Source organism: Brienomyrus brachyistius, chromosome 7 (assembly GCF_023856365.1).
Source record: "Brienomyrus brachyistius isolate T26 chromosome 7, BBRACH_0.4, whole genome shotgun sequence".
NCBI classification, from domain to species: domain Eukaryota; kingdom Metazoa; phylum Chordata; class Actinopteri; order Osteoglossiformes; family Mormyridae; genus Brienomyrus; species Brienomyrus brachyistius.
The window spans coordinates 23,997,903-24,024,093 of NC_064539.1; the positions used below are offsets into that span (position 1 = coordinate 23,997,903).

Here is a 26,191-nt window from a genome sequence, read left to right on the forward strand (position 1 = left end):
TCATATGTGACATCATGACATAGCAGGGGGCAGCTAATTCAGCACCTGGGGAGCAGTGCTTGGGGGCGGTACCTTGCTCAGGGTACCTCAGCGGTGCCTTGCTGGTCAGGGATTCAAACCAGTAATTTTTCAATTACAAGTGCGCTTCCATAACCATTAAGACACCTCTTCCCAATGTTATCATCGTCACGTTTCTGCTCTTTTTCCTTCCTCTTTTTTCTAAACTGGCTATCTGATGGCTTAGACCATTTGTGCTAATTTGGCACTTGAGCATCAGTACGTCACCCCTCCCCCGACAGAGTCAAAACTAAATTCACCTGGTGGTGTGCAGACTGACTGTCATTTTCGATTTCACACAAATCAGGAAAAATGCAATGTCTGTGAATCTATATATTCACAGGTTTATGAAGGAATTCTGCATTATTTGGTAGCATTTGGTACTGTGACTGATTTTACTAATTGCCTTTGTACAGTACTAAGTTGTATGTGCACCATTTGATAGATCAGCCTGCTCCCCCCCATGTAATTGTACCTTTTAAGGACTCTGAGGAACATCCCAAGGGTACAAACAACATTAATGTACCATCAATGGTACAGAAATGTTCCAGAGTTTATTTGCGCACCTCCTTAAAAAATACGATGACCTACAGCAAAGGGTAGATCTTCTACCAGAATCAGGCTCTGACAAGGGCAATTGCCCCACATGTTGACATATCACTGATGTGATGTGCAAATGAGCGATAGTTAACCCACCACGCAAATGTCACGATTTTCTTATGCAGGCCCCCCTGCTGCCCCCGCCCTGTAAACCGGCCAATGTCACTCATACCTAGATCCACCAATCATTTAAAAGGAAAAGCCATATATGCACACAGGAAGGTTTAATCATCTAATCACTGGAACGATTGCAATGACGTGACCTTGGGCCGGCCTGCTGAAATGAAATAACGCTTCACAATTAGGACTTACCGCAATGCCCGTTTAACACTGACCTAACCTGCGGCAGGCAGCTTAACATAACGGGCCCTTTGAAAACCTGGGCGCTGCTGTTCCCACTCAAGTATTTGGTCTGATTAAAACGGCAATGGTTACGTTTCCCCCTTACTTGTGATTCCGGCTGACTGGTTTGTTTGATTTATATCGAGTGAAGCAATGCGATTCAAAATGATTGATCATCATATTTTTACAGCTCAGTCATGGGTTCTAAGGACAAGGGAGACACAGTTGTGTGGTGGAGATTCGTTCATCCTGAGCTTAACCAAGACCAAATCGACTGAAATTAAGGTTTAAATTAGAGAGGGTATTTTGAAATGACACGCCCTTCTGTTTATTACTGCAGGGCTCTACACAAAAGAAGCGTTTGATTTTCCATTAGCAATAAGCAGCATCTTGCAGTTTCATTTCCTTCAGGGTCGACACCAGTTCCTGCAGAACTTTGAGTGAGCCTTTTACCTTCACCCACGCTGCTTTTCAATTAAGTGGCACTAAGGGATTCTGGGGATCAGCAAGTTGAAAGGGGCTTCGCACTTCAATACGACAGGAAAATACAGCATCAGACTAGAGGAATATTGCACACTGGCTGACACAAAACCGCTAAGAAACAAAAGCAGACTGCAATGTGAGAATCATGTTTACTGGAGAATGCAGTGCGATCAATGGCTCTTTAAAAATGAAACGCTGCAGAACGCAAAAAAGGCAGATACAATCACAAAGCCAGCAAAACAAACCACAATCCTTATAATCAAGGACTGATTTACAGGCTTGATAAATATGAGAAACACCAAGCTATTTTGGTGATAGATAAAGGAAAATTCACCCTAAAACTGACATAGCTTAGCACTTCCCAACAGAACACGTTTAACAATCCATGTGTAATTTACACTTCATTGGAATAAATCAGTTTGCAAGAACACTTTAATAAGGTGAGGCACTTTAAAATTTGTGTAACTCCACATCAGGGGTGGAGACCCTGTTCCATGGAGGGCCGGAACGGGTTTGTGGGATGGCTTCTCAATCAGCCAATCACAGTGGGTCCCTAGGACTGGAGTTGAGAACCGCAGTTTTATTATTGACAGAGAGAGATCGTCCCAAAAACCCGCACCGGCCCCCTATGGAACAGATTCCCCATCCCTGTGCTACATAATACATATATGCCTTTCCACACAGACGTGGTATGCTTTATACATTCGCAAAGATGTGCATTTCAAATCACTGTCTTATAATATTTGTAATACTGTAATATATGTAATATCATCATTGTAATATAATTCTGAATAAAGTTCGATTCTAAATATTAACAATAATGCAAATTTTACATTTAACTCCTCTCTTAATAACACATCTTTCGTCTATTGTCAGCCAACATTAACGGCAACAAATATTTACAACATTAAGAATTTGTCAAGTGAATGATATTTCATACAATCACTTGACAAAGATGGTGTTCATAAGTATTTAATAGCAGAAGACACATGTACTAATGGTAAATTTCCTTTAGCAGTGGGTGGGTTGTTGTGACAAACACGCACCATCATTAAACTACGCAACTCCAGAGACTGGGTCACAATAACTCGGTGTGTATTCTGTCTAATATTCACCCTACACTGGGTTGCCAGTTAACCTGGCTTGGGTTGTTTTTAACCCAAAATTCTGCAATGTATAACGTACGTTGAAAACACATACAACCATGTCATACATGAACAAGCATTCAGAACCAGTATCCATTAAAATCCCATCTTCGGCTATCGGGTACAAACCCTAAACAATGACAGAAACCGACAAACCGGAGTGTGCCTCAGAAAACACGGAACCAGACGGCCGTTACCAGAGGACACAAATAATTATAGTACGCTTGTACCTATTTTTACCATAAGCCTTTGTGTTAATTTTCTACTGGTCCTCACGAGTCTTAACACTGTTCAGTTTTGTAGCGGAGAAGGCTCCATGACATATGCATACGGACGACATGAGGTATGTAAGAAACAACAAGGCACAGGGTATTATGAGCAATTAATGGTACAGGCTGTACTGTATTAAAGACGTTCACACTACGGTAAAAGTTCACGCTAAGGTTGCCTGTAAAGGCATGAAAAACCACAGTATTTTCCGTTCCGTTTCAAACGAATGCTGCTCCTTTGATTTTCAGTTCACAGGAGCTATGAACCAGAAGTGTCCCCCAGCAGCCGGCCCCCGCACCACACACACAGTCTCCCACCCTTCCCTTCCCTCTACAAAACCACTGCACTTAAAAGGCTGGACTGTACAGGAGCTGCCCGCTAACCAGCCTGCGCTTCAGCTCTCTCCACAGCAGGTGGCGCTCTCGAGTCGACCCCTTCATGATGCCACGGTTCTCCTGTGCGCGGCGCGATAGATATGGTATGACTTCATTTACGGGGCCATAGGGCACATACTTGTACACTGGAAATCCAGCCTGGCCTGTATGTGGAAGGAAGAAACAAACAACATAGTCAATACTGAGAGCATAAGGCAAAGATCACCGACAATCCCAAACTGCAGACAACAATCAGTATGTCCATACAACTACAATGTGTGGGTAATTAGCCTGAGCTGAGCCTAAGCCGCCTATCTGATTGGACAGCTGCTGCCACAGGTGAAGACAAAAGTGTAACTGGGACCCGTAAGCACTCCTGTTATAGTTACTATGGCTGCCAGCCGGAAAGCCTGAGCAGAAGCCTCACCAAGGGGGAAGCTGATCTGGTCACACATGCCCAGTAGCTGACCGAAGTAGACTTTGTTCTCCACGGGGGAGAGACCCATCTCATTCATCCTAAACAGGAAAGAAGGACCAGCGGAGAGCATAAGTACCGTTTCCTGTACGATCACTCTGTTACCGAGAAGTCGTAAAGGAGATGGAAGAAGATCTCTGATGTGGAGTCTCACCTCTGCAAGGTGAACTTGACAGTGTCTTCATTGTGAGAAGCTACCATAACGTTGGCTTTCCTCCTGTGCTCAATCTCTTCCAGTACAAAATCCAGACACCTTCAAGGAAAAGGGTCATCGCATTGAGCTGTGCAAAGACATGGTCACCGTTTTCCAGCACAAGATAGAGGTGAAAACCCATCCTTACTTGTGGTACATCCGGTTGGTGGCCTCATAATCAGGGTTAATGGGGTCCTCGTAGCCGACCTCTGTCGCCCGGCTCCTCTCCTGCTGCATGTAGGCCCCACGCACCAGCTTAGCCCCAAAATACCAGCCCTCCCGCCGGGACAGCTCCACATCCACAGATACGTTGTCATAGGCCTCCTGGGGGGGCGAGGAGTGAAGTAGGAGGTTGTGCTTAGTCAGGACAGAGCTAAAACACCCACAGGGAGCATGATACATTCAGTCTAGGGCAGGAGTGGCCAATCTTACCCACAAAGCGCCTCTGTGTGTGCAGGTTTTCACTGCAACTCCCTAAATAGGTCACTAATTAGAGGACTGATTGGCTGAAGAGTCCTCACACCTGGGTTTGAACAGCTGACCTAAAGGCTATCCCAAAAAGCTGCATAAACACCGGCCCTTTGCGGAAAAGATTGGCCACCCCTGGTCTAGGGTAATGATGGCCAAAATGATGCATCATGAACCATTTACTGTATTTTCTGACCCCGCTAGATGGTGCTCTCTGTTCAAAAAAGGGCTCAAAGCATGCCCCAAAGCAAACCAAGAGCGCCATCTAGTGGGGTCAGAAAATATATTAAATGCAAGGGTGAAGCTAGACACTAACACATACATGCTATTCGCTGCCTGGAGAGGGCTTACCTTGAGATAGCACTGATAGGTGTTGAAGATGATGGGCTTTTCCTTGTTGAAAATCCTCTGCATCTCCAAGGTCAACCTACTGATTGCTGGCTGGAAATAGGTTTGCTCGGCGTCCACCATCAGCCTGACGCCTTCGCTCAAGGCGTGCTGGAAAGCATAGCCTCAATCACTTCACCTGCAGCCTCATTCAGCCAGTTTGGTTGGTTGGATTCCTCAACTGATGTATGATGGATTTAACAGTTTAACTCTGATCATCACCATGTGGGACCATTTAACCAAACTATGCCAACAGTCTGTGCTCAATACTCATTTACCAAAATACTTCCTAAATATCCTACTCACACCTATGCAGCATACTACAGCAATTGCCAGCGCAGTCAAGCAATCAATCTGTACCTTGGCAAGTACGTCAATCCTCTGCAGCATCCTCTTCATCTGCTTTTCCTCCTCCTCCGTGAATTTGCTAAGCAGTGGTTCCAACTGTCCAGTCTGTGGAGGATGCAAAACTAGTGAGTGTTACCCCTCTACCACCCCCTACAGGTAGGGGCACGTGTTAGCAATCCTCTTTTGATTGAGGGAATTACGAGTCCGTGCATGTAAACAAAGAGAATACCTGAAGATTTGGAACAACCAGCAGATTTGAGATCTTGGTCCTGTCATTAATCAGACTGTTCCAGTCCAGCAAGTCTATAGTCCTGCAAGGACGGCAGATGGAACCAAGTTGGCATTCAGTGAAAGTGCTTGGATATTTTATGGGGGGGGGGGTACTACATCCTGATTCACACAGTGCCACACGTCATGCCAGCACAGATGTACATGTGATCATGTATGGAGGTGCTAACATACCCAGACAATCCCAGTTTCTCCCCCGTGAACCAGTTGTGGAGATCTTCCTTGCCGGCCACTCCCAGCTTCGCCAAGCTGTCCTGCAGAGACCATGAAAACAGGATGAGTCATAGGTGGCGACGATGGCCATTGTCAGAGCAGCACTGCCCAGGAATGACAACGTAGGAGCCGTCACAAAAGGGCAGCAATAAAACAGAAAACCATGCATGTGACACTGAAGACTGGGCATGTCCGTGTCAGACTGCTCACCTAGACACGAGTCACTCACATGTCCAGCGAATTACGAGGTCAAACTACAGTCGGCTTTTACTCCCTGGCAAATCTTTTAACAAGTTCTGAGTTTTACATTACTGGTTATAAAGAGCAATAGTATCACGCGGTTTCATAAAGGCAGGTTATCAAACCATACACGCACAGGGTAACTTCCAAAATTATTTCAGTCTGGAAAAAGCAGGTAATTGGCATTTGTGATTTGATCATGTGAGAACTTATCACTTTAAATTAGTATTTGCTTTTCTTTGTGGTGGGCATAATGATCGACTACGTACTGCTGACAAAGGGGGTTAAACAATAGGTTGTTATCGGCCCCCCACCCTGAGGTGTGCTTTTCTTAACCACATCAAGATAGTGTGAACAAATCAAACCAAATGGCCAGATGAATGTCCAGAAAGCTGAGAATGTGTGCTGATCTCGAGGTGCCCGATGCGGCAGGAGGGCGTGACACAGGCCGCGTACCTGCAGCTGCTCCAGCTCCAACCTCTGCTCCAACGCCGCCAGACCTTCCTTTCCCTGCTGAGCCGCCAAGAACCCGAAGAAGCGTCTCCACTTTACCAGCACCTCCGAGAACTGAAGCTTTGGTGCCAGAGAGGAACGAAAGTCAGCCGCAGTCCTAAGAAAACGCATCAACTCGCCCCCCCCTTCCCAAACTCACCAAGAACTGAGGCCTTCCTAAAGCAGTCAATTTAATGGCTGAAAAGCCATCCTCAGAGCTTCCACCTGGGGGAGGAGAAAAAAAAAATTACCCAGTAAAATGAGTGTCAGATTTTATTTTCATAGCACTCACAATTTTTTGCAAAACTGCCTAGCAGTTTTTGGAAAACCAATTCAGCATCACCTGTTGGTCCAAAGTCTCCGCTAGGCCATGATGAATCCTGAACAATTAGCGGTGGTGAAATGCAAAGCCTCAAAACTGCCTAGCGAACTTAATTACCACCCCACTGCAAAGGACTCAAGCTTTTGGTTTTGGGGGAAAATTAATTTAAATGGCCAAGTGCCATCAACCAGTTCTTCAAACTAACTGTCAGGTGTGGAAGAAAGTGTCACACGTCGTAAAAAGTGACGGTGACTGCAGGTCACCTCACCCGAGGCACGGATGCAGTTGCGGAAGGTCTCCATGTGCTGGTCACATTTAGACTCGTCAGCGTAGAAGTAGGTGCGAGCACTGGTCACGCCCCCTCGCCGATCACCAAACCGCCGGTGTGCCTGGTACTGCTTCTCACGGTGCTCCGTGCCTGCGGGGACAAGCAGGAACGGTAATGCGGCTTGGACTTTGAGGGAAGAGAGCCACCTGCTGACGGGAGTCTGTATTACATCTGAAGATTCGGACAGACGATACGGTTTACTACTGTTTCTATTCCAATATTAAGAAACAAGGCAAACAATTCAAAAGACAGACACTGACAATGTGAATCATGGAGAAAGAGGGAAACCGAAAGCAAAAGTGACACAGTTAAACCTGCCACTCCAGGCTTTACCCCAAAGTAAACCCAGAGCTATGTCAACCCCCGCCGCCCGCCCCCCCACCCCAGATGGTGGCTGAAGAGAGAAAACATAGCAGCTGCAACCCTTTTTGGGAGGAGTGGGGGTCCTGTAAATTCCCAGCAATGTGCCCCCCTCTCAAATATTCGCGGTAAGGGAGACCCCTGCTCTTTCTGATCGCCAGTGGTCATCCTCAGCTCACAGAGCCATCTGGTACCCACTGCTGTTACGGTGGACAGAAGAGTGAGCAAAAGACTGACACTCGCTTAATTTGGGGAGGCCGGAATGTACTGCACACGCACTGTCCTGAATAGTGCCATGTTGTCTGACATACTCTGAAACAGTAAGAACATGGATGCTGTCACTATAATCAATCGTGCTTCAATTCACCAATTTCATAAAAATCTTTTCGAATTATACATACCTGGGCTTGTTTTTTCCACTTCAGACATGCATGAACTGAAAACAGAGAGTGAAAAATGTGTTGTCAAAAACGAAACTAACAAAATGAACATTGAATTTGAGTGACACTAGAGTGACAAAACTGTGCTTGTGAAACAAGCCATGTTAAGGTCAAATACCTGATAACCACCAATTGAAGTCAGAGGCGTCAGCCTTTCTGTCTGCCAACATTCAGACATCACCTTGGCAATGTAGCTGCCAAGGTTACATTCCGAAAGCTGATCTCCTCACCGGTCATCTGACCGCAGTCGGTTGATGACCACCAATGATGACTCTCTAAAAGGGTGAGGACCAGACCAATGCAGGGCAGGATCTAAAAAGCCTCCTCCGAAAAGCTAACACTGCTTATCTGCTGATAAGGTGTCTCCCGCAGCCATCACATCCAAACCCGACCTCAAACACACTTGCTATCTACAGTTAAAAGAATCTGGCGCAGTCAGCCCAGAATCCTTCCAAACTGCCTTTAAGTAGTTTTAGGATTAAATGAAACACTGGAAGGTGAGACTGGGCGTGTGACCTGAGATTCTTACAGCTACTGACATTCCTGCCTTAATATCCAAATACCTAGGATATTAGGATATAAAAAAAAAAAAAAAAAAAAAAAAAAAAAAAAAAAAAAAAAAAAAAAAACACAGCACCCTCGAGGCTTCCAGGATTTAATCCTGGGACATTCAGGACAAATAACCTCAAAGCAAAACAGCAAGTGCCACTAGAATTCGGAGAAAGGCTGTTCAGGTTGGTGCTGGGCCCAGTTTCAAATTCAGCTCTTTGTTTGTGTCAGTGTGTGTGCAGATCCTGCCTGCGTGTGTGCAGAACATTACGCAACAGCCCCCGCCCTCCAGCAACAAACCACCTCAGAAGAGCGACTCATATTTCATTGCCTCCCAAGCAGCTCGTAAGGGACTTCCTTAAACAGAATCTGCCCTTTCCATCACCCAATAAGATGCAGGGGGCCTTGCCCTCAGCAACCAATGAGATGACAACAGCAACTACACCAAGTCTCAGAGGCTGAAAAAGGGGGAGTGTGTCATTAGGCCTATTGAAGATGTGGTCGGTGTTTGGAGGGTGTGTTCTGCTGCCAAGTGCGCAATGAAATTTGAGTGCGATTCCCTATGGCGCCTGTTTTCCATCAGTCCCAGGGACGACAGCCTCTCAAACACAATGTTCAATTTGAATTCTTTCCAAACTAAAGTACAGCATGTGTCCCATTTTAACCCCACCGAAAAAAGCTTTGGTAGCGTTACATAATCGCACAAATCTCAAAAAGACCTGCCTCTCTCGCTGTTAAAGACGTTAATGTCCATTTACCCTCTAATCAACACCTAATCATGATCACAGTCACTACTGTACAGGAAATATAGAACTTCTCTCTCTAGATTTTTATTCATGGCATTATCAAGTAGAAAATAGTCAACTGAATATGTCAGGCGTACCCAAAACTAATTTATTTGCAGAACAACATTCTTCCTTGGCCTGAACAGAGAACGTGCCGGATTCCAGAGGAACGTCTGAGGACAGTACGAACATGCTGTCTGGAATGTAAACCCAACAGCAGCGTGGGAAAGCAGATTTCACAGCCGTTTTGGATGTCGAAGATACCTACTCCATCTCCTTCTTCTCAGCCTCTTCCTGGGTCAGGTCCTCCTCCACACTGTAGTCTAGGACCGACCCCACACCAAAAGCCCGGTTCTTTTGGATCAATGGCTTGATAGCCTCGTGGTCTTCCCCAGCCACAAACTGCCCGTAGAAGGTCATTTTCATCAACCTCTCAAACATCTTCTGGCCCAGGAGCATCCTGGTCATGTCCATAAGCTTTGGGAGAGGATAAAAAAGGGACATCTTATGTGTACGTGTATAATATACAACATTTCTCCAAGCAAAGAAAGATGTAGATACGCTCCAAAATATATTTATCTGGTTTGTTATACTTCAGTGTTTCACCATATCTATCTGTTGACAAACATTTCAAATCTGCGAGTAACTACATTTTAGAACTTTGCAGGTTCCTCAGACTTCTGGGTAATTGCTCAGTCATAAACGGACCCGCCTTACGTGTATAGTAAGGTCGCGACAAATGCAGATAAATAAGCGATCTGGGAGAAACTCATGTATGCAGAAGACTGGATTTTGTCTCCGCAGGAATAACGAATTTCACATACGTTTATTAGTAGCGATAGTTAACACGACAATAAGTTAAAAAGTTAGACGTCGTAGAGCTCATTTTTGATCAGATCCACAAACAAGCGATGCAATTTAAATTCAATTAGTTGTCAATAAATTTGCATAATTGCCCACCGGATCTAAGGATGAATATTCTGACTTAAGGTTGGTTTCATACACAGTTGCTCCGGGGATTGTCCGAAATTGCTTTTCTCATTTGTACGTGGATAACGTGGACATCTGATAAATACATGTAAACAGGGGTTATACTGAATCGAAACGGAGTAAACGTAACCAGGAAGTAAAGACAACCGAAACGCAGTATTATTAACGCGGATGTAAGAGGGATTTATGCTAAATTAAAACATATGAATGACATAAAAAACGAAAAGTATCGATCTGATAAAAGCAAACATCCGCGGATCTAACCAGAGATGATGCAGCAAATGAAGACCATTCGGCTAACACCAGCGTGCTCACACGGATCTGACTTTTTAATTTGGTTGGTTAATCATGTCACATAAAACGAATAAGTATCTAAAGTGCGTCAGACTGAAGCGTACACCGATTTTATAATTCTTATTTCAGCGCCGTCCCGCCCATCCTAATGCTGGTACCGTAAATGCGGAATAGCGACATCGTACCTCCTTGTTCCTATCAACCAAAAAGTCATATGAGCAAAGTTTGAAGACCAGTAAACTTCTGAGCAGCTCAAGCGTATCCTTGCTTTTGTACGCTTCATTGGTGTTTTCGAAGTCGACTGAGATGCTGCTGATCCGGACATCCTGCGTGGCGGTACTGGTTTGGCTGATCAGGTCGACCTGGGTGGCTTTCTTCACCACCGTGCATGTGGGCTCGGATGGCTGTTCCTCCCCAACAGGATCGCGCCGTTTGGAGGCAACGGTGGAGCGAAGTCTCCGGCCGGATGAGACGGCGATGCTCTGAATGCCCGCCTTGGAAAAGGCCGGCACAAGTCTGGCGTAATACATTGACGTTGAAGTTCAAGCCGAACACTGCGGGACAGCGGGAGATGGAGGAGGATGGAGTTTCAGAGACACATTATACACGCGCGGGCAAGACCCGCCCACGCGATCTCACGCGCCATTGGCCCGCGTGTCCCTGCCTGCGGGAGCGCAGTGAATCACGTGGCCCGCGCACTACTGGCTGATGTTACCTAAAACTTAAACTTAGCCGTCGCCACCTGGTAGAAGCAATGAACGGTGCTGAGCCATCGTGGCCCATTTAGCTGTAACTCCCATTTGTGCTTCAACTGAGTTTTAATTTAGTTACATGACATTATCACATTTGACACCGTTGTAGGGATCTACTGCATTGTATTTACTATTTTTTATTTCCATAAACTCCAGGGATTAAATCTACAGTGTATGTCATGTTGTCAGTATCTCCCAACGCCTCGCACTGGTATTTAAGTGACTTCCTAAGCATATGGTAAAGTGCACGCAGTTTTATAACCTGTCATAATGAAACTGGTTAACAAGAAGGCTATAGGCAACCACAAGCATCTAGCAAGATCACATGCAATCCATATAATCAGATACCAATCTTACTTCCAGTGTTGTGTGCCAAAACTGCAGCCTGCAGTGCAATAAAATGATTACCCCTTAACAAAAATAGCATTGCATTCTGGACTGTTTTGTTAAGTTACGTGAAGGTACAAGCTGAACCATCAGCATAAGTGTCTCAGTTTTCAGTGCTGGTATACCACCTGTATACATCCGACTGTACAGTGCTCAGGGACCTGTAAGTGCATAGGTGTGGAGAAATGAAAGCTAATATCTTATACAGTCATGGCCGAAATTATCGGCACCCCATCTCTCCCAGAAAATTGTTACAATTACAAATGTTTTGGTTAACACATGTTTATTTCCTTTATGTGCATTGGATCAACACAAAAAAATGTACACAAATTTAACATTTCACACAAAACTCAAAACCTTGGACAAAATTAATGGCACCCTCAACTTAATATTTGGTTGCAAGCCCTTTGGAAAAAATAACTGAAATTAATCGCTTCCTATAACCATCGACAAGCTTGTTACACCCCTTAACTGAAATTTCCAACCACTCTTCTATTGCAAACTGCTCAAGCTGGGGCGGCATGGTGCTGCTTCACACCTCTGGGACCCGGGTTCGAGTCTCCGCATGGGTTACATGTGTGTGGAGTTTGCATGTTCTCCCCATGTCGTCGTGGGGTTTCCTCCGGGTATTCTGGTTTCCCCCCACAGTCCAAAAACATGCTGAGGCTAGTTGGAGATACTAAATTGCCCGTAGGAGTGCATGTGTGTGTGAGTGTGTCCTGCAATGGGCTGGCCCCCCATCCTGGGATTTTCCCCACCTCGTGCCTATAGCTTCCGGGATAGGCTCCAGACCCCCACACGACCCAGAAGGAGAAGTGGTTTGGAAAATGAATGAATGAATCTTATAACCTTAGCTGGCGATGGAAGAAACGCCGGAATTCATTTTGCTGAACTTACAGCTTCACTGTTTAGTCAGTAGTACTAAGTATGTTTTCCAGTCTTCAAGCCCTTTAAACATGTTAGGTAACATGACTAAATATAACTGCGTTTCGACTCCTGAAGTACTGTATACTTGCGTTACTGTACCTACACCTTCAAGCATCTTTTAATATACTAGAATTGCTATCAGAAGCAGCACCTTCACCCAGAGGAGAAACAAGCTGAAGAAACACACAAGTGCTCCGCTCTCAGACACTAAACGGCGAAAACGGGAGCCTGATAGCTGTATCCTCTGGAAGCCGGTTAGACAGCGGACCAGTCGCCTGTTCTGTTTGAAGACTAAATAATTCATATGATCGTTTGTAATGAATACACGTTTGATTTAATGCACACTCAGTCCGTTTAATGGGACACATTCCTATGAACATACATTACCAGTCAAAAGTTTTTGAACACGCAGATTTTTCACATTTGCATGTATCTCAGCCAGCAGGTCATTCCCTCGTTCCCCGAGGAAATCGTTCAGGCACGTCATTAACTGCTCTCAATTGGGAAAAAAAAAACACAGTGATACGCCAATACAAACAAGACCGAAGCCAAAGCTCCTGTGTGAAATACATACACTGGCTGCAGTACATTCAGAACTGGCTACTGCGATGCGGTAGACATGCAGCTGCAAGGGCTGTTTGTGAGTGAGTCAAAAAAAAAAATCCATCCAATTAATTAAAAAAATCCATCCATCCATCCATTTTCCAAACCGCTTATCCTACTGGGTCGCGGGGTAATTAAAAAAATGTCTACGTAAAATAAAAAATGTATATTAAAAGTACACTCACTTTCAAGAAGTTTACGTTCAAACATCTTCCCCCAATGATGTATTTTTACAAATTCCAATGTACAGGCAAGCGCTTTGTTTACGTTTACCAGCAATCTGTACGTTCCATTCCAGTTTGGAGACATTGCCTAAATGCTCATGACGAGCGGCGACAGCGTCATTTGATGGGATGACAATACAATGAGCTGTAATTTCCATTTCAAGAAAAGCTGGAATTTGAAGGGATCCAAAATAAGATTACAGAACCAACAACTGGCATGCTACCGATAAGGGGGGGGGGGGGGGGGGGGGCTGGGGGGGTACAACTTTCAGGACGAGAACCAACAGACCATAGTCATTTATATCTAAGGCAGGGAATGAGTGACACACAAAATAAAAATCCGGACAATAAAATGCCGCTTACCTGACTCTCCATTCCATGATGGCGGTAAGCCACGCCCTCTTTCACAGCCATCCTCTCTGTGCCTCTAAAAACTCTTTATGCTGCTTGTTCACTCGAGGCCTCAGCATGTCTGACAGTGGTGGGCATTTGTGAAATTGTGTGACATGAAGGACAGTGACGGTGTTCCCTGGTGTCACACACAGAGGCTATTTCAGGTGCCTGAGGACAAACTACCCCTTGGCTCATTAACATGAGGTCTTCAACACTTTGAAGGTTCACTGAGCCTCTGATTCCAATGTCCTAGTCTGTTCTTCTAGCAAATATATATATTTTTTGTTCTTTATTTTAGAATAAAACATCACAACTATTTGAGCATTACATGCACAGTACTTGGAATAAAAAAGGGTCCTTTTGTTAGTAAAGCTAAAATTCGGCTGGAGAGGTGATATCAGCTGGGTAACATGTGAGGAACGAGGGTTCTGCTCCAGGGGCAATGAGAATCATGACCGCAAATGATCCCTCTTTCAAACCGTCTGCTGGTACTTCTTTGATGGGGCCACCTGGGCTGCAAGAGGCAGCCCTGCTGCCTGATTCAATCCCAGGCTTCTGCTATAGTCCATACTGATGGTCAAACATTAATTGATTCGTTTTTGTTACTCCTGGCTGTTTGATTGCTTTGTAAATACCTTAATACCTGGACAAGGGAGGGCCCTAAGTGAAAAGAAGGAAGATATTTGATAGAATATAAATTATTCAGAAGCGGCCAACAACTCTTAGCCGTGTTTAGATACTTGGCTTGCAATCCAGTGGCAGTTCTTACAGAAACATATCCTCATTAAGACCAGAATGTGTTACCCTTCCAGCTACCGGGACCTATAAGCCTTGAGCTTGGGTAGGGTTGACTTGGTTGCAACAAGCACAGACCATGCGAATACATTCATATGTTGTAAGTATTTCACCCCTGGCGAAAAATGGAAAACAGACACGCCTGCTTTTGAGAAGAAAATCTGAAAACTCAAAGTAAGTAAACTGAGGTTAGAGTATCAACAATCACACTTCTAGACTTGGCTCGCATATGGTTGTCAGAGCAGTAGATCTTTTATACAGTGTTTGATCTGCTTCTAGATATTAAAGATATTAGAGGGTCAGAAAAATACAGTTTTCTGGAAGCAGAAAATTACGTGAAACAGCAACTGATAGTAAAGTAAAGTCTACAAAAGGCCTGGGATATTACAGTAATAAAAGCATGGGGTGTTTTCATGACTGATGAATGTTTTCAGCACTCAAAAATGTAAAAATTTGCCTTAGACCATGAACCCCCCTACGTGAAATACTACAGCAGTCTTTTGATGATTATCAATTTGGCCACAGATGAGGATGTGTGACAGCAAATTGGTATTAACAGAAATGTTGTGTCTGAGACGGCTGTACATTCCAGCAGTTGGGAAACCAGTAGAAACTGGATCCATCCCGTTACCAAGATGATGTTACAAAACCCCTGTGAAATGTGAATCTGTATGGTTTTATTCCCTTCTGTCTAGTATGGAAATATCAGCATCAATATTTTTAAAAGCAGATGGAGAATATGTGTTTTTTTACAATGGTGAAGGTTGCAGAAAGTGAAGATGATTATCTTTGTGTGAAGAACGTGTGAATTCTGACTCTCACCACGGCGTGACATTCTGGGAGGTTGTGGATTCAGTTACACTTCGGATAGCCACATTCTTTGCTCTTTCAAAAGGTCATTTTGGCAGTTCCTAAACCGGTCCCGCTTCTTCATGTACTTCTGCATGACAAACCAGTAGAATATTGTTTAATTTTTATTACTATATTATGCAACAAATTCTTACTATGGGTGCTCTGCCTCAGAAATTGAGTCTTGGTGTATTATGTTATACAAGCTCAATTACCTCTCTGTTTAGCTTTCGGATTATATACAGTATGGAACCTTTGGAGTTGTTTACAGTTTCACTTAGCACGCGTATCACTTACATCAGGACAGACAAACCTGTGGAGCTAAATTTGCAGTAAATATAGAAATCAGTTGACATTCATACTTGCTTTCCCAAAACCCTAACAGTGTAGAGCCGACTGAGTCAATTAAAGCCTGATTCACTGTTTTGTCTTGCAAGAGGGTGATACAGAAATGTAAGTAATTTATTTCTTTATATAATAGGACTATATTTTAGCAACACTGGCTTCTAAACGATTTAATATGCGTGCAATTTGAATAAAGACTTTTGTTATTACTGCTAGGAGTGCCTCTCTGGGAATCACAGCTCCTCGCATGTTGCGTGATCTTCGATTAATTTCGAAGACTACTTTGTCGCGCGTCTGTCGCCTCCTAGCGGAGCCTTACGGAAATTGCAGGATGCACCACTACGGGGGAAAACGGAAAACAGCAGGTAGTGATTTTAAGAGACGTCGGCAGTCACGGCCATAGAAATATGTTGATGATGGTATTAACATAATACCATCTGATATGATGATGTTCGCTGTTGATTACTGCCTGACAAAAAAAAGAATCCATCGCGAAATAGTTCATTAACAGTTCATGGTAATCCTGCCAAACATGTTTCGAAACCACAGAGAAAGCACGTGAATACACTAATATTTAGTCTTTGAGATATAATATTTAAACATCATAGTTTAACTCAGATGGGTTGTCCCCCGCCTTGCGCCCGTAGCCTCTGGGATAGACTCCGGACTCCCCGACCCTGAATAGGATAAGCGGTTTCAGAAAAATGGATGGATGGATTTCTTAAGTTAGTCAGGATACTTATTCGCCTTTTTACTATTTATTCTCCCTCCTACTGATTCAGGACCTAAAACAGCTATCATGGTGGCACGAAGGATATACAGAAAAATCAGTGTTAAGGTACATCTGAATATCCTGCAAAAGACTTGCAAGCTGGAGATGGTCCTGAGTATCGTGGCATAAACTCGTGTATTTTATTAAAGACATCTCAAATTGTCCCAAGTTCGAGTCTCCGCCTGGGTCACATATGTGTGGAGTATGTATGTTCTCCCCATATCGTCGTGGGGTTTCCTCCGAGTACTCCGGTTTCCCCCCCAAAGTCCAAAAACATGCTGAGGCTGATTGGAGTTGCTATATTGCCCGTAGGAGTGAATGGTGTGAATGTGCCCTGCGATGGACTGACCCCCATCCTGGGTTGTTCCCTGCCTCGTGCCCATTGCTTCCGGAATAGGCTCCGGACCCCTCGCGACCCAGTAGGATAAGCGGTTTGGAAAATGGATGGATGAACACCTCAAATTTGGTTGCCTGTTTGATTTTGTAAGTAATGCCTTTCCCATGCTCGTTGATTACGATGGACTACAAAGTATTAGGGTTGGTTGACTTACCGACCTTACGATATAAAAGTATTAATTTAGACTCGATCTGCAGGTACAGCAACGATCGGTTGTGACCGACTGCACAACTCCTGAGTAGCATGGTATATTACTGGAGCCTGCTTCCCCCTAACAGTGGTAAATGGAAATTATACCACAGGAATATCAACGTTTTTCCTATGGCAAGCAGAACCCCTAGTCAACGTAATCATGATACACCCGTAAGAATCATTAAGAAAAATCAGTTAAGCATTTGCAACTAATACGTGCATTCTCTAGCACTTTGGTTCGGCGCTAATTATTACTTTGTGCCAATTTATACGTAAAGTTGAGAAATCGCTCCAAATCGGTTTTAAAAGGTTAGATACTCAAGCATTTATGCAAGGCAGACTCGGTTGCATGATTCTTAAAGGCTATTGCAAACAATCTGAAGACAAATGTAAACTAAGTAGCCCCAAGCATCCAATACGGAAACCTCATTTGAACTCATGGGCATAATATACTGAAGCTATAAGTTGTCCATAAGCAAAAAACCAATATGCAGCAACATTCGTCACCTTTATTAGAGTAAACGATCAGTAGAGATGATCTACGTGTCAGAGCCATTAGTGAGCAAAATTGTACCGCCTCAGTTTATGGAAATGACAGAAAATATCTTGGAACTGCATTAAAAACGGAATAATTGATGATAAATTACATGAGTGGGACGTCATGCGATGGCTGCATCTGAATCTTAATGGTGCCAAATGGGCAGGTACTCCGTTTAAGTCTTTAAGCCTTTTATCCAACTCCTTGATCATGGAAACCCGCCGGTGGGGGATCGCGTCCGAAATGATCATGACGATGACGACGGGACGCTGAAGGCGCGGCTCTCCAGCTGTGGCGTCCGAGCCCAATTTACTACTCGTCCTTGCTCTCGTAGTTGTGGTTGATGTGCTTCCACAGTTTCTGAAAGATAAAGCCACATGAATACAACGTTCGGTCTTACTGGCTCACTCGAAATTTTACCAATTAGCCAGCTAGCCGCACAACATAGAGGTCAACCGGGACGGGCTCAATGCAAACACTCACCCCGCGATTCAGCTGCTCGAAAATCGCGTCTCCGCCTTGGTCGAATACCCGCTCGAAGACGACGGCTCCCACCATGATGGTTACGGCGAAGGTTGAGGTCCTTCTGAAGAGCAAATTGTACAAGCTCTGGGAAAGCGCCATGACTGAATGCTGGAGTTCCGCACAGACCGGAAACGAACATAACGACAGCGAGGAGATGATGTCATATTCACCGTGACGACATATGAACGCGACCTTTTTATTAGGTAGATTTTATACTCCTACACTGTAGGCGGCGGTAATGCAGGTTTCTGTACATTTAAAAGAGACCCAACATCAATGAGGAAGAAGAAACTGGAAGTTCTTGTAATAACGGTGTGTTTTTAAGGTCACATATGCTCTGTTTAGACCAATAAGTCAGTCAATTAATCAGAGCCACTGTTGAACCGATAATATACATATCGTCATCTAAAGAAAGATCTATTTACCACAGGTGCGTAAGAGGTACGTCCAGTTTATTCTCTATTGGTTCCGTTGCCGAATTACATGCAGAGTATATCACTAGCTATATGTTTAATGAAGTCCAATTCATTTGTGTACTTAGTAACTGCATCCTTTATTCGAGTGTGACATGTTTTCTTAATGATTCCAAAATAGTTTTCTGTATAGACAAAGCAGATTATGAATGAACTTGTTGCTGACCAAATTAATCGTACACTAGCAAGAAATTTTATCAGTCTTACAAAGGCAAAACAAAACTAAGAAGTACTCTTTTCAGACATGCTGTGAAGCTCGTACCTCACACGTACCTCCCGAAGAGTCCAGCTACTGATGGTTTTTCTCTTGCAGGGGTACGCCGTCATGGGGAAGCGGTATTACTGCGACTACTGTGACCGATCCTTCCAGGATAACATGCATAACCGAAAAAAGCACCTGAACGGCGTTCAACACCATAGATCCAAAAAGGCTTGGTTCGACAATTTCAGAGGCACGTTCCTTGTTGAGACGTTTACTTTGGAGTGATGTGCACCTGTATTGCAGTTAAATTGTACCCATAGTTCCTTTGTTCAGGGGTGCTGTGTAATAGCTGACGTAAAGATCAGCTCAGTAACAGACGCATGACTGCATTGAAATCCGTCTTCCATTGATCACTAAATTCGTTTCAATTCTTTTTTTTTGTGTGAATTTTTAGTGGTGCCAATGGCCTATATGCCTTATAAATGAATATTAAATTGGATTAATTCTGTTTATTGAAGTTTTTGTAAATATAATACAGGGCAACCAGTGTAACACAATGAATGATGTTATAGATGGTGCTGCCATTTTGGCGGAAGAACAAATTAAGAAGCCCTGCAGGAAATTCATCCAGACAGGTAAGTATGAAAAGTGCAATTTTCTACAAAGTGCTTAGGTAAAAGTATAAAATGTACTACATATCTGCTCGTTTTTACATTTTTTGCATAAGAAGTTTAGGTTAAGTGCGTCACAGGCCTATATCCGTGATTCAACCAGTAGCCATTCCAGCTGTGAGTTTAACTGACTTTGCCACTCGCTAAAGAAGCTAGAAAATGCTAATGGTAAAATTAGTTCAAATGTTAACAAACGGTCAGTTTAACTACAAATCTCTGATCATTTCAGGCCAGTGTGTCTTTGGCTTTAGCTGCAGATTTTCCCACATGACAAAAAAGGACATCGACGACCTCAAGCGGCAGATTGAAGGTGAGTGGATGCCCACCAGGGGGCGCTTGTGGATTGAACTAGATTTAACAAGGTCTGCATGAAAACAGTTTTCCTTGTTTGTGGTCTATCCTTTGGAGTACTCTGCACAACCTGTCGAGTGCACACAGAAGTGTAAAAGATGCAGGCTAAATCAACGAGAGCTATTTAGATGTCTGAAGACAAGTGTGTCTGTGATCTTAATACCTGTGCCTCGGGGGGGATTATGTGCAGGTGGGTCCATGCGGTTAACGAATGCATTACAGCAGCATAAAACTGGTAAAGAAGTAGGCGTGTCACTCAGACAGCCGTCAGTATTCAATTAAGTCTGTCGAGTACCTTCTGCAGCTGGTGACATGTAGCATGGAAGATAAGGAAGAAGTACGGCGCAAATAATAAAAGCAAATGACTGCATTGCGACAGAGATGAGAAACATGTAATGGCAGGAGATGCAGTGGATGTTGTCTGACCCAGTTGAGCTCTGAGATGTGTGATCTTACAGCCGAGAAAAAGATCCGAGCTTGGTGGGCGAGAGCCTCTTTACCTCTCAGTTTATGCTGATTTCTTCTTGTAGTTTTACCCTTTTTTATACTTTTTGTCCCCTTCTGTGGCTTCAGGAGTTTAGGTTACATACTTCTGGGGTTGCAAAATGCTGGGAATTTTCCCGTTAATTCTCATACATTCCCATTAAGTCCAGCTTGGAATATTTCCAAAATTCCCCAGTTCAACTTCCCATGGAATGGAAAGTTTCCAGAAATTTTCCACCCCTTACCAACCTTACTTACTTCACATGCAGTGAGTCTAGCTGGTGTCCATAAACTGCAGTCAGTTATGTTGATAGTGCGTTACAGGATTGAACTTGCAGATTACGGACATTTTCACATTTCCAGCTGAAAGGCAGAGGAAGGAGGACCCAGATGCCGCCCAGCAATCTCCTTTGCGGAATGTGGATGACTGGCTGAGCAGGAGAGAGAAGAGGAAGGCAGCACTGGACAGTGGCAGGTAAACGGGATGCCATGGTAACATGGTACCTCTTAGCGACGTCTGGCTTTCTGCCGTACTTCTGCTCCTCTCTGGCGCTCTGTGAACTTTGTGTGACCTCTCTTCCTTTTCTCCTTTTCTGTCCCTTGAAGCATTCTGAAAGAGGAGGAGGAAGAACCTGCCACGGGCAGCGACGTCCCTCCCCATTTTCTCTCCATACCGGACCTCCCGGTCTCTCTCCTGCCACCGCCCCCTGGTGGATGGAAGAACATGCCTCAGACAGAATGGGGTTAAGTCTCCCACCCTGTTTGTTGGCCTGTGATCGGTTAGGAGAGTCAGGCCAGCGGGACCGCAGGAGCAGCAGTCAGAGGCACACCGCGGGAGCCGCCATTTCAGTTTCGACGCGGTTTTTCTACGCGCTCAATTTAGCCGCTAATATGAGCGGAAGATCGCACCTGTCTGATGCTGGTAAAAACGAGCTGCTGACTGAAAGGTGGCACAGTCGGTGATTTATTCACACCTGGGAAAGTCAGTAGAGGTTTCCTCTCCAAACAGGCAGCTTAACCACAGGGCGTCGTTGCTCCCTCTGTGGGTCCTCTTTCTTAAGCTACGCCAACAGGTGTTCACGGCTTTTAATCTTACGTGCATAATCGGTATTACGTTGAGCCATGTGAATGCCTCGAATACGTTTTTCTTTTCCTGAGAATGTGGTTCAGCCAGAGAAACCGGTTCTTTTATATAGAGTTTGCCGTTTTTTTCAAAGCGTTGAAATATTCCATATCATCTTTTTGTCCCCTACGAGGGAGGGGAGGGTAACATTTGATGCTAGGATTAGCATGGAAAAGAGGTTTCCCCAAGGAAACAAGAAATAAGTTTAAGGATGGGGGAAGGAGAAAGTGGCATGTGGGGCATTGTGGGTAGTTGCACTGAAGATGAAAGTGCCTGAACAGGAAGTGGAATGTTTTTGAGCTTCCTAGTGCAACAAGGCCTGATAAGTGAGCCTAATGAAATGCTGAAAAGTAACATGACCTTTTGGAAAAGCCACGCGTGAGGGCTGTCTGTCAGACCGACACCGTGCTTCTTTTAAATAAAGTTTTCTTTCCAAGCTTCTGGTTTGAAATTGTTTGTAACGTACACTTTGTTAAAGCTGCTTTTATTCTGAATTTCTGTATTTGGCAGTGTTTTGTGTATTACCCTGTAGCGTTAAAAACATGGGAACGTGTTTGCAAATATGCTGGTATTCGTTGAATAGCATCTGCATTAAGGACCGGAGCCATCAGACAAGAATTGATTTGGGTGTATCTCAATAGTTATAGGGGAGAGGCAAGACATTAGATGTGGTGCTCTATTATACATATAGTTTTCTTTATATTTGTATTTTTTTGGTATATTCACAGCACTTTAAAGTAAGGGATTGTACGTTAACAAAAAAAAGGCACAAATTGCCCTACAAATGCAAGAGATCCACAAGGTAGCAATAGGAGCAGAGAAGGAAGATGGCAGCTGAAGCCGCGGGTGAATATCATGGTGTTCGTTATAGTAAGTTGCTTTTCGTGTGATTGAAATAGCACAGTGGAGGTACTGCATCGGCATCATATTTGCTCATTGTGGCCGTCCATCACGTATACAATGCTGTATGCGTACTTTATTACAAGGTAGATATGGATGGCTACCTTGTGTGTGTAAGTATACATATATACACACACACACACACCAAGCGATACACCCGCTAACATCCTAGTACATCCGCTCTCAGGTGTGTGTATGTTATTTACTATTTGCTAGATTTACTAGACAGGTATGTGATGGTTTGCTGCTCGATGGGGCGTAAGTTGATGGATCCCTTAATGTTGTTTTGAGGTGGGGGGGGGGGTATGTCTTTGAATGTGCTGTTCATCTTGCATAACCAGGCAGGGAAATTTGGAGGCTATCCCAGCAAGGGCATAAGGCAGGGGCACACGCACGCTGGGTAGGATGCCAATCCACGACTCGGCGCGGACTGACATAATTAGGGCAGTTGAGAAATACCGCTTCGTCTAACTGTAGGAGGAACCTGAGGGGATCCCCAAATCGCGAATGGGCTGAACTTGCAAACACGCACATACACACAGCTGGGCAGCTCTGAGGCTAGAGAGCCTCCCGTCGAGCCACCATGTGCCGTCCAGCCTTGGAAATTTGTGCACTGGGCTTCACCCTAATCACACATTGTAAAATGCTTCCGTTCCCTGTGACCAGTCTTTGGTTTTTGTTTAGCAAAGATGGAGAATGTTACTCCTCAAAATGAGTCAGATAGCACAGTTTGGCCTCGGCTGTAAATCAAGATCCTTCTCCATCGCTTGGAACTTTTGTCAAAGGAGTAGAATTAACGGTCTCTACTTCCGACGTTGTCACATTACAATCGACGAGTTGCGGTTCGAAAGATGGTATCTGAAGTATCTAGGTCAGACCTGTAGAACTGAGGTGGAGAGCCGTGTCTTTGGGGAGCCGCGTGGATGTAGAGAACCAGCGGGGCATTGCTTATGCAGTTTGAGGTGGAAACTAATTTTACTGTTTCAGACTCGCCCCTTTAGGAACAGTAAGTGAATTTTTCAGAAGTGTCCCGTAGGGAAATCAAGTCTCCGGATCGGAATGGCAGAGAAATGCTGACAGGCTTCAGTCGGAACAGGTGAAAATGACTTGCCATCAGAATCGTTTGAGGGCCACTGGGGATGCTTGAATTTATTTTTTTTTACCCCTGTGAATTCCTGTGTAGGATGTGTGTGGCTGTCTCCATGCTACATGCTTGGGAACATGGAGATCATGTTGGAATGATCCCATATCACCTCTCGTTTGTCCAGATAGCTTTCAGAGGGAAGAACATAATTCGGAATTGAAACTGTAGTGGAGGAAAGAATCAAAGGAAGCAAGTGTGGAAATTCCAGGCCTGTTCTTGTGATCTCAAAGGTGGACTGCTATTCCTCCATCCAGAATGGCGGGGGTCACGGTCAGGGGTTGGCTGCAGTGCAGTTCTATTGGCTGTGCCAGCTGGAGCTGTCGGCTTGTTTGAATCTCAGTGGGGCAGGAAAGACATAAAATGACTGCGGTGGGAAATCAGTGATACGTTCATACCGCTCAGCTAAAGAATGGATCAGGATTAACTGTAACATTGGCTGTGTCCCTGCTGGAGAATTGGCTATAGCTATTCCAATGGAATTATCCAGTGTAATTTAAAAAGCACCTTCTCGCTCGAAGCTTAAAAAGTCTGGACTTGATCTCTGAGCCTCCTAAGCCAAATTAGCCCATCTAGAGCATCCAAGCCCACTGATTGATAATAAAAAAGCTGGTCGCTTTCAGTGCAATTTTTAATGGCACTCAATGCCTCAATCTGATGTCTGGCAAGCCAGGTGTGAGAATGCATGCTTAGTGCTGCTCGGACTGGGTCCAGCAGCAAGCCGACCTCCATTATGGGAATTTTTGACAATGAGAACCTTGAGTTCCATTGCTCCACTAGGCAAGCTTCTCCGTTCCATCTCTCTCAGAAACGTTTCCAGATTGATCCCGGCTAAACGAACATTCTCAGTACACGTAGGGCAGAAAAAGTGGGACCCTAAAATCAGGATTGGATTGTGGTAGGGAGATGGAGGTACAGGGCTCTGGGGAGAAAGGATGGCGTTTCCTTGGCGATGCACCTTCCGTTTCCTGGATAATACCAGGTACCCTAGGGGAACTGCAGGAGTTGGAGAACCTTCCAGAACGAGGTCTGTTTTGATGGTAACATGAGAGCATCTGCTGGAACACCTGCCTGGCTTCTGAGAACATGCTATTGGATTCATGCATGATCAAAGTAACAGTGATGTCCCGGGATTTTATCTCCTTTTTGGGGGGGGGGGGGGGGGACAACGAATCAAGGGCCGACCACCCTCCCCCTCTTCTGATGCTGATACAGAAACATTTATGTAAACACTGACTATACATGCTGATGAATCAATAAAGGCTGGAATGAAACACCATGATAGATGACAGGCACTTTAGAACATAATAAAAATACAGCTTAGGGAAGAAATATTAGGTACAAAAATATCACAAAATTCATACCCAGGAAGCGAGGTTCTCACTGAATTGGGTGGAAGGGCCTGGAAAATAATATAATGAGATCCCCAGCTACCTTTGAAGAGTGGTTATGCAACAGTTAAGTAAGAACAAACCACAGGAGATTAGCTAACTGTTTACACCATATTTTGAATGAAATCTCAATGTGTCACGTACCAAGGCACATTTATTTTTCCTGGTCTTGGGTCTGACCCAAATCAGATGCCAGAAAAATTGACGAAGGCCTGTTTAATGTGCCCGGCTCTCCAGGGAGTTACATAATCCACATCGGCACAGATTTTGGTTTACAAGCAGAGCCACGATCAAAAGAGTCACGTGACGTGACTGCCGGGCGCTTTAATTGCAGACGATCTGAAAATAGAGCAGTCTTTATCCTTAACGAGAGATTATCGTCCCCACGGAGACACAGGCGCTGATACAGGGCTGTACCCCTTGGCCAGTGACAGCCTCTAAAAATGGGAAGCGAGGGTCACATGACAGCGAAACTGTAGATCATTCTCGGACTTGAATGTAGTGATGGCTCCTGATGACTCCAGAAGTCAGGTGTGAACCCTCCCAGAAGGAACAGCGAACAGCCCTTAACGCGTAACTTTATAGTAAATGAACAGCTGACAGACAAGTGGTAGCAATCAAGTAATGATGCTTTCACGCTTCTTGAAACTAGTGCCTTGGGCTTGTTACAGCTCCTCCTGCTGGGGACCAAAGCCATCGCACTGCAGTGTGTGTCAACCATTGTCTATTATTGCAGCTGCTTCACACTTAAGGGAATTTTCCTTACACAAAAATTTTCTGAGGGCAGAGCGAAAAATGATTGGATCACAGAGATAACCAATTGTCTGTAGAGCAGGCGGGTTCAAACAACTAGAGGGGGCAGGACCAACCAATCAGATATCTTGGTCCCTCCTCTTTTAGTTGCTGGACCCACCTCCTCTACAATCTGATTGGTTTTCCCTCCGAACCATTTTTTTTGTTCTGCCCTCAACACTTTTGCATAAGTAAAACCTGCACGAGCCTGTTTGGCACCCAAGAGCCAGCCTACCCTCCTAACTACCATGAGCCCAGGGAGTTATGTGACTCACGTTTGTGATGTGAGTGGCTGTGTAGCATTTCACAAAACATTTGAAGCCCAAATAATTACATACCGTCTAAATGTAAAATACATTCGCTAAATGAGGAATATGGTAATGAAACTGATGAAAGTGCAGCGGTTGATTGAATTGTGTTTTAGATTAACGAGGAAAAGCGGGGCACCTAGAAGAATTAACGTGAGACATGGCCGAAATCATGTCCATTTATCTTGAGATTGAGAAAAGGTCTGATTTTTAA

General features: G+C 44.4%; 3 protein-coding genes across 4 annotated transcripts; 1 reads left to right on the forward strand and 2 right to left on the reverse strand.

The window, feature by feature from the left end:
* Positions 1 to 1,612: 1,612 nt before the first annotated feature.
* Positions 1,613 to 11,041, reverse strand: prodha (proline dehydrogenase (oxidase) 1a). Its single transcript, XM_049018750.1, has 14 exons — positions 10,629 to 11,041; positions 9,428 to 9,636; positions 7,787 to 7,821; positions 6,966 to 7,115; positions 6,536 to 6,600; positions 6,340 to 6,456; positions 5,605 to 5,684; positions 5,372 to 5,453; positions 5,155 to 5,247; positions 4,759 to 4,905; positions 4,088 to 4,263; positions 3,901 to 3,999; positions 3,699 to 3,787; positions 1,613 to 3,435 (listed from the first exon to the last, which is right to left on the reverse strand). The coding sequence occupies exons 1-14, from the start codon at positions 10,971 to 10,973 to the stop codon at positions 3,245 to 3,247; spliced, it is 1,878 nt and encodes a 625-aa protein (XP_048874707.1). The 5' UTR covers positions 10,974 to 11,041; the 3' UTR covers positions 1,613 to 3,244.
* A 6,790-nt stretch (positions 11,042 to 17,831) lies between these two features.
* LOC125745689 (cytochrome b-c1 complex subunit 9) lies at positions 17,832 to 18,296 on the reverse strand. Its single transcript, XM_049018763.1, has 2 exons — positions 18,101 to 18,296; positions 17,832 to 17,977 (listed from the first exon to the last, which is right to left on the reverse strand). The coding sequence occupies exons 1-2, from the start codon at positions 18,239 to 18,241 to the stop codon at positions 17,930 to 17,932; spliced, it is 189 nt and encodes a 62-aa protein (XP_048874720.1). The 5' UTR covers positions 18,242 to 18,296; the 3' UTR covers positions 17,832 to 17,929.
* Positions 18,297 to 18,306: 10 nt separating this feature from the next.
* Positions 18,307 to 21,881, forward strand: zmat5 (zinc finger, matrin-type 5). 2 transcript variants are annotated; one of them, XM_049018759.1, is made up of 6 exons: positions 18,307 to 18,583; positions 18,929 to 19,067; positions 19,390 to 19,452; positions 19,718 to 19,798; positions 20,686 to 20,797; positions 20,929 to 21,881. In XM_049018759.1, exons 2-6 carry the CDS (start codon positions 18,941 to 18,943, stop codon positions 21,068 to 21,070), a joined length of 525 nt encoding a protein of 174 aa, XP_048874716.1. In that variant the 5' UTR covers positions 18,307 to 18,583; positions 18,929 to 18,940; the 3' UTR covers positions 21,071 to 21,881. The 2 variants fall into 2 exon arrangements, with proteins under 2 accessions (XP_048874716.1, XP_048874718.1); XM_049018761.1 differs by having other exon boundaries at positions 18,307 to 18,572.
* The last annotated feature ends 4,310 nt before the right edge of the window (positions 21,882 to 26,191 follow it).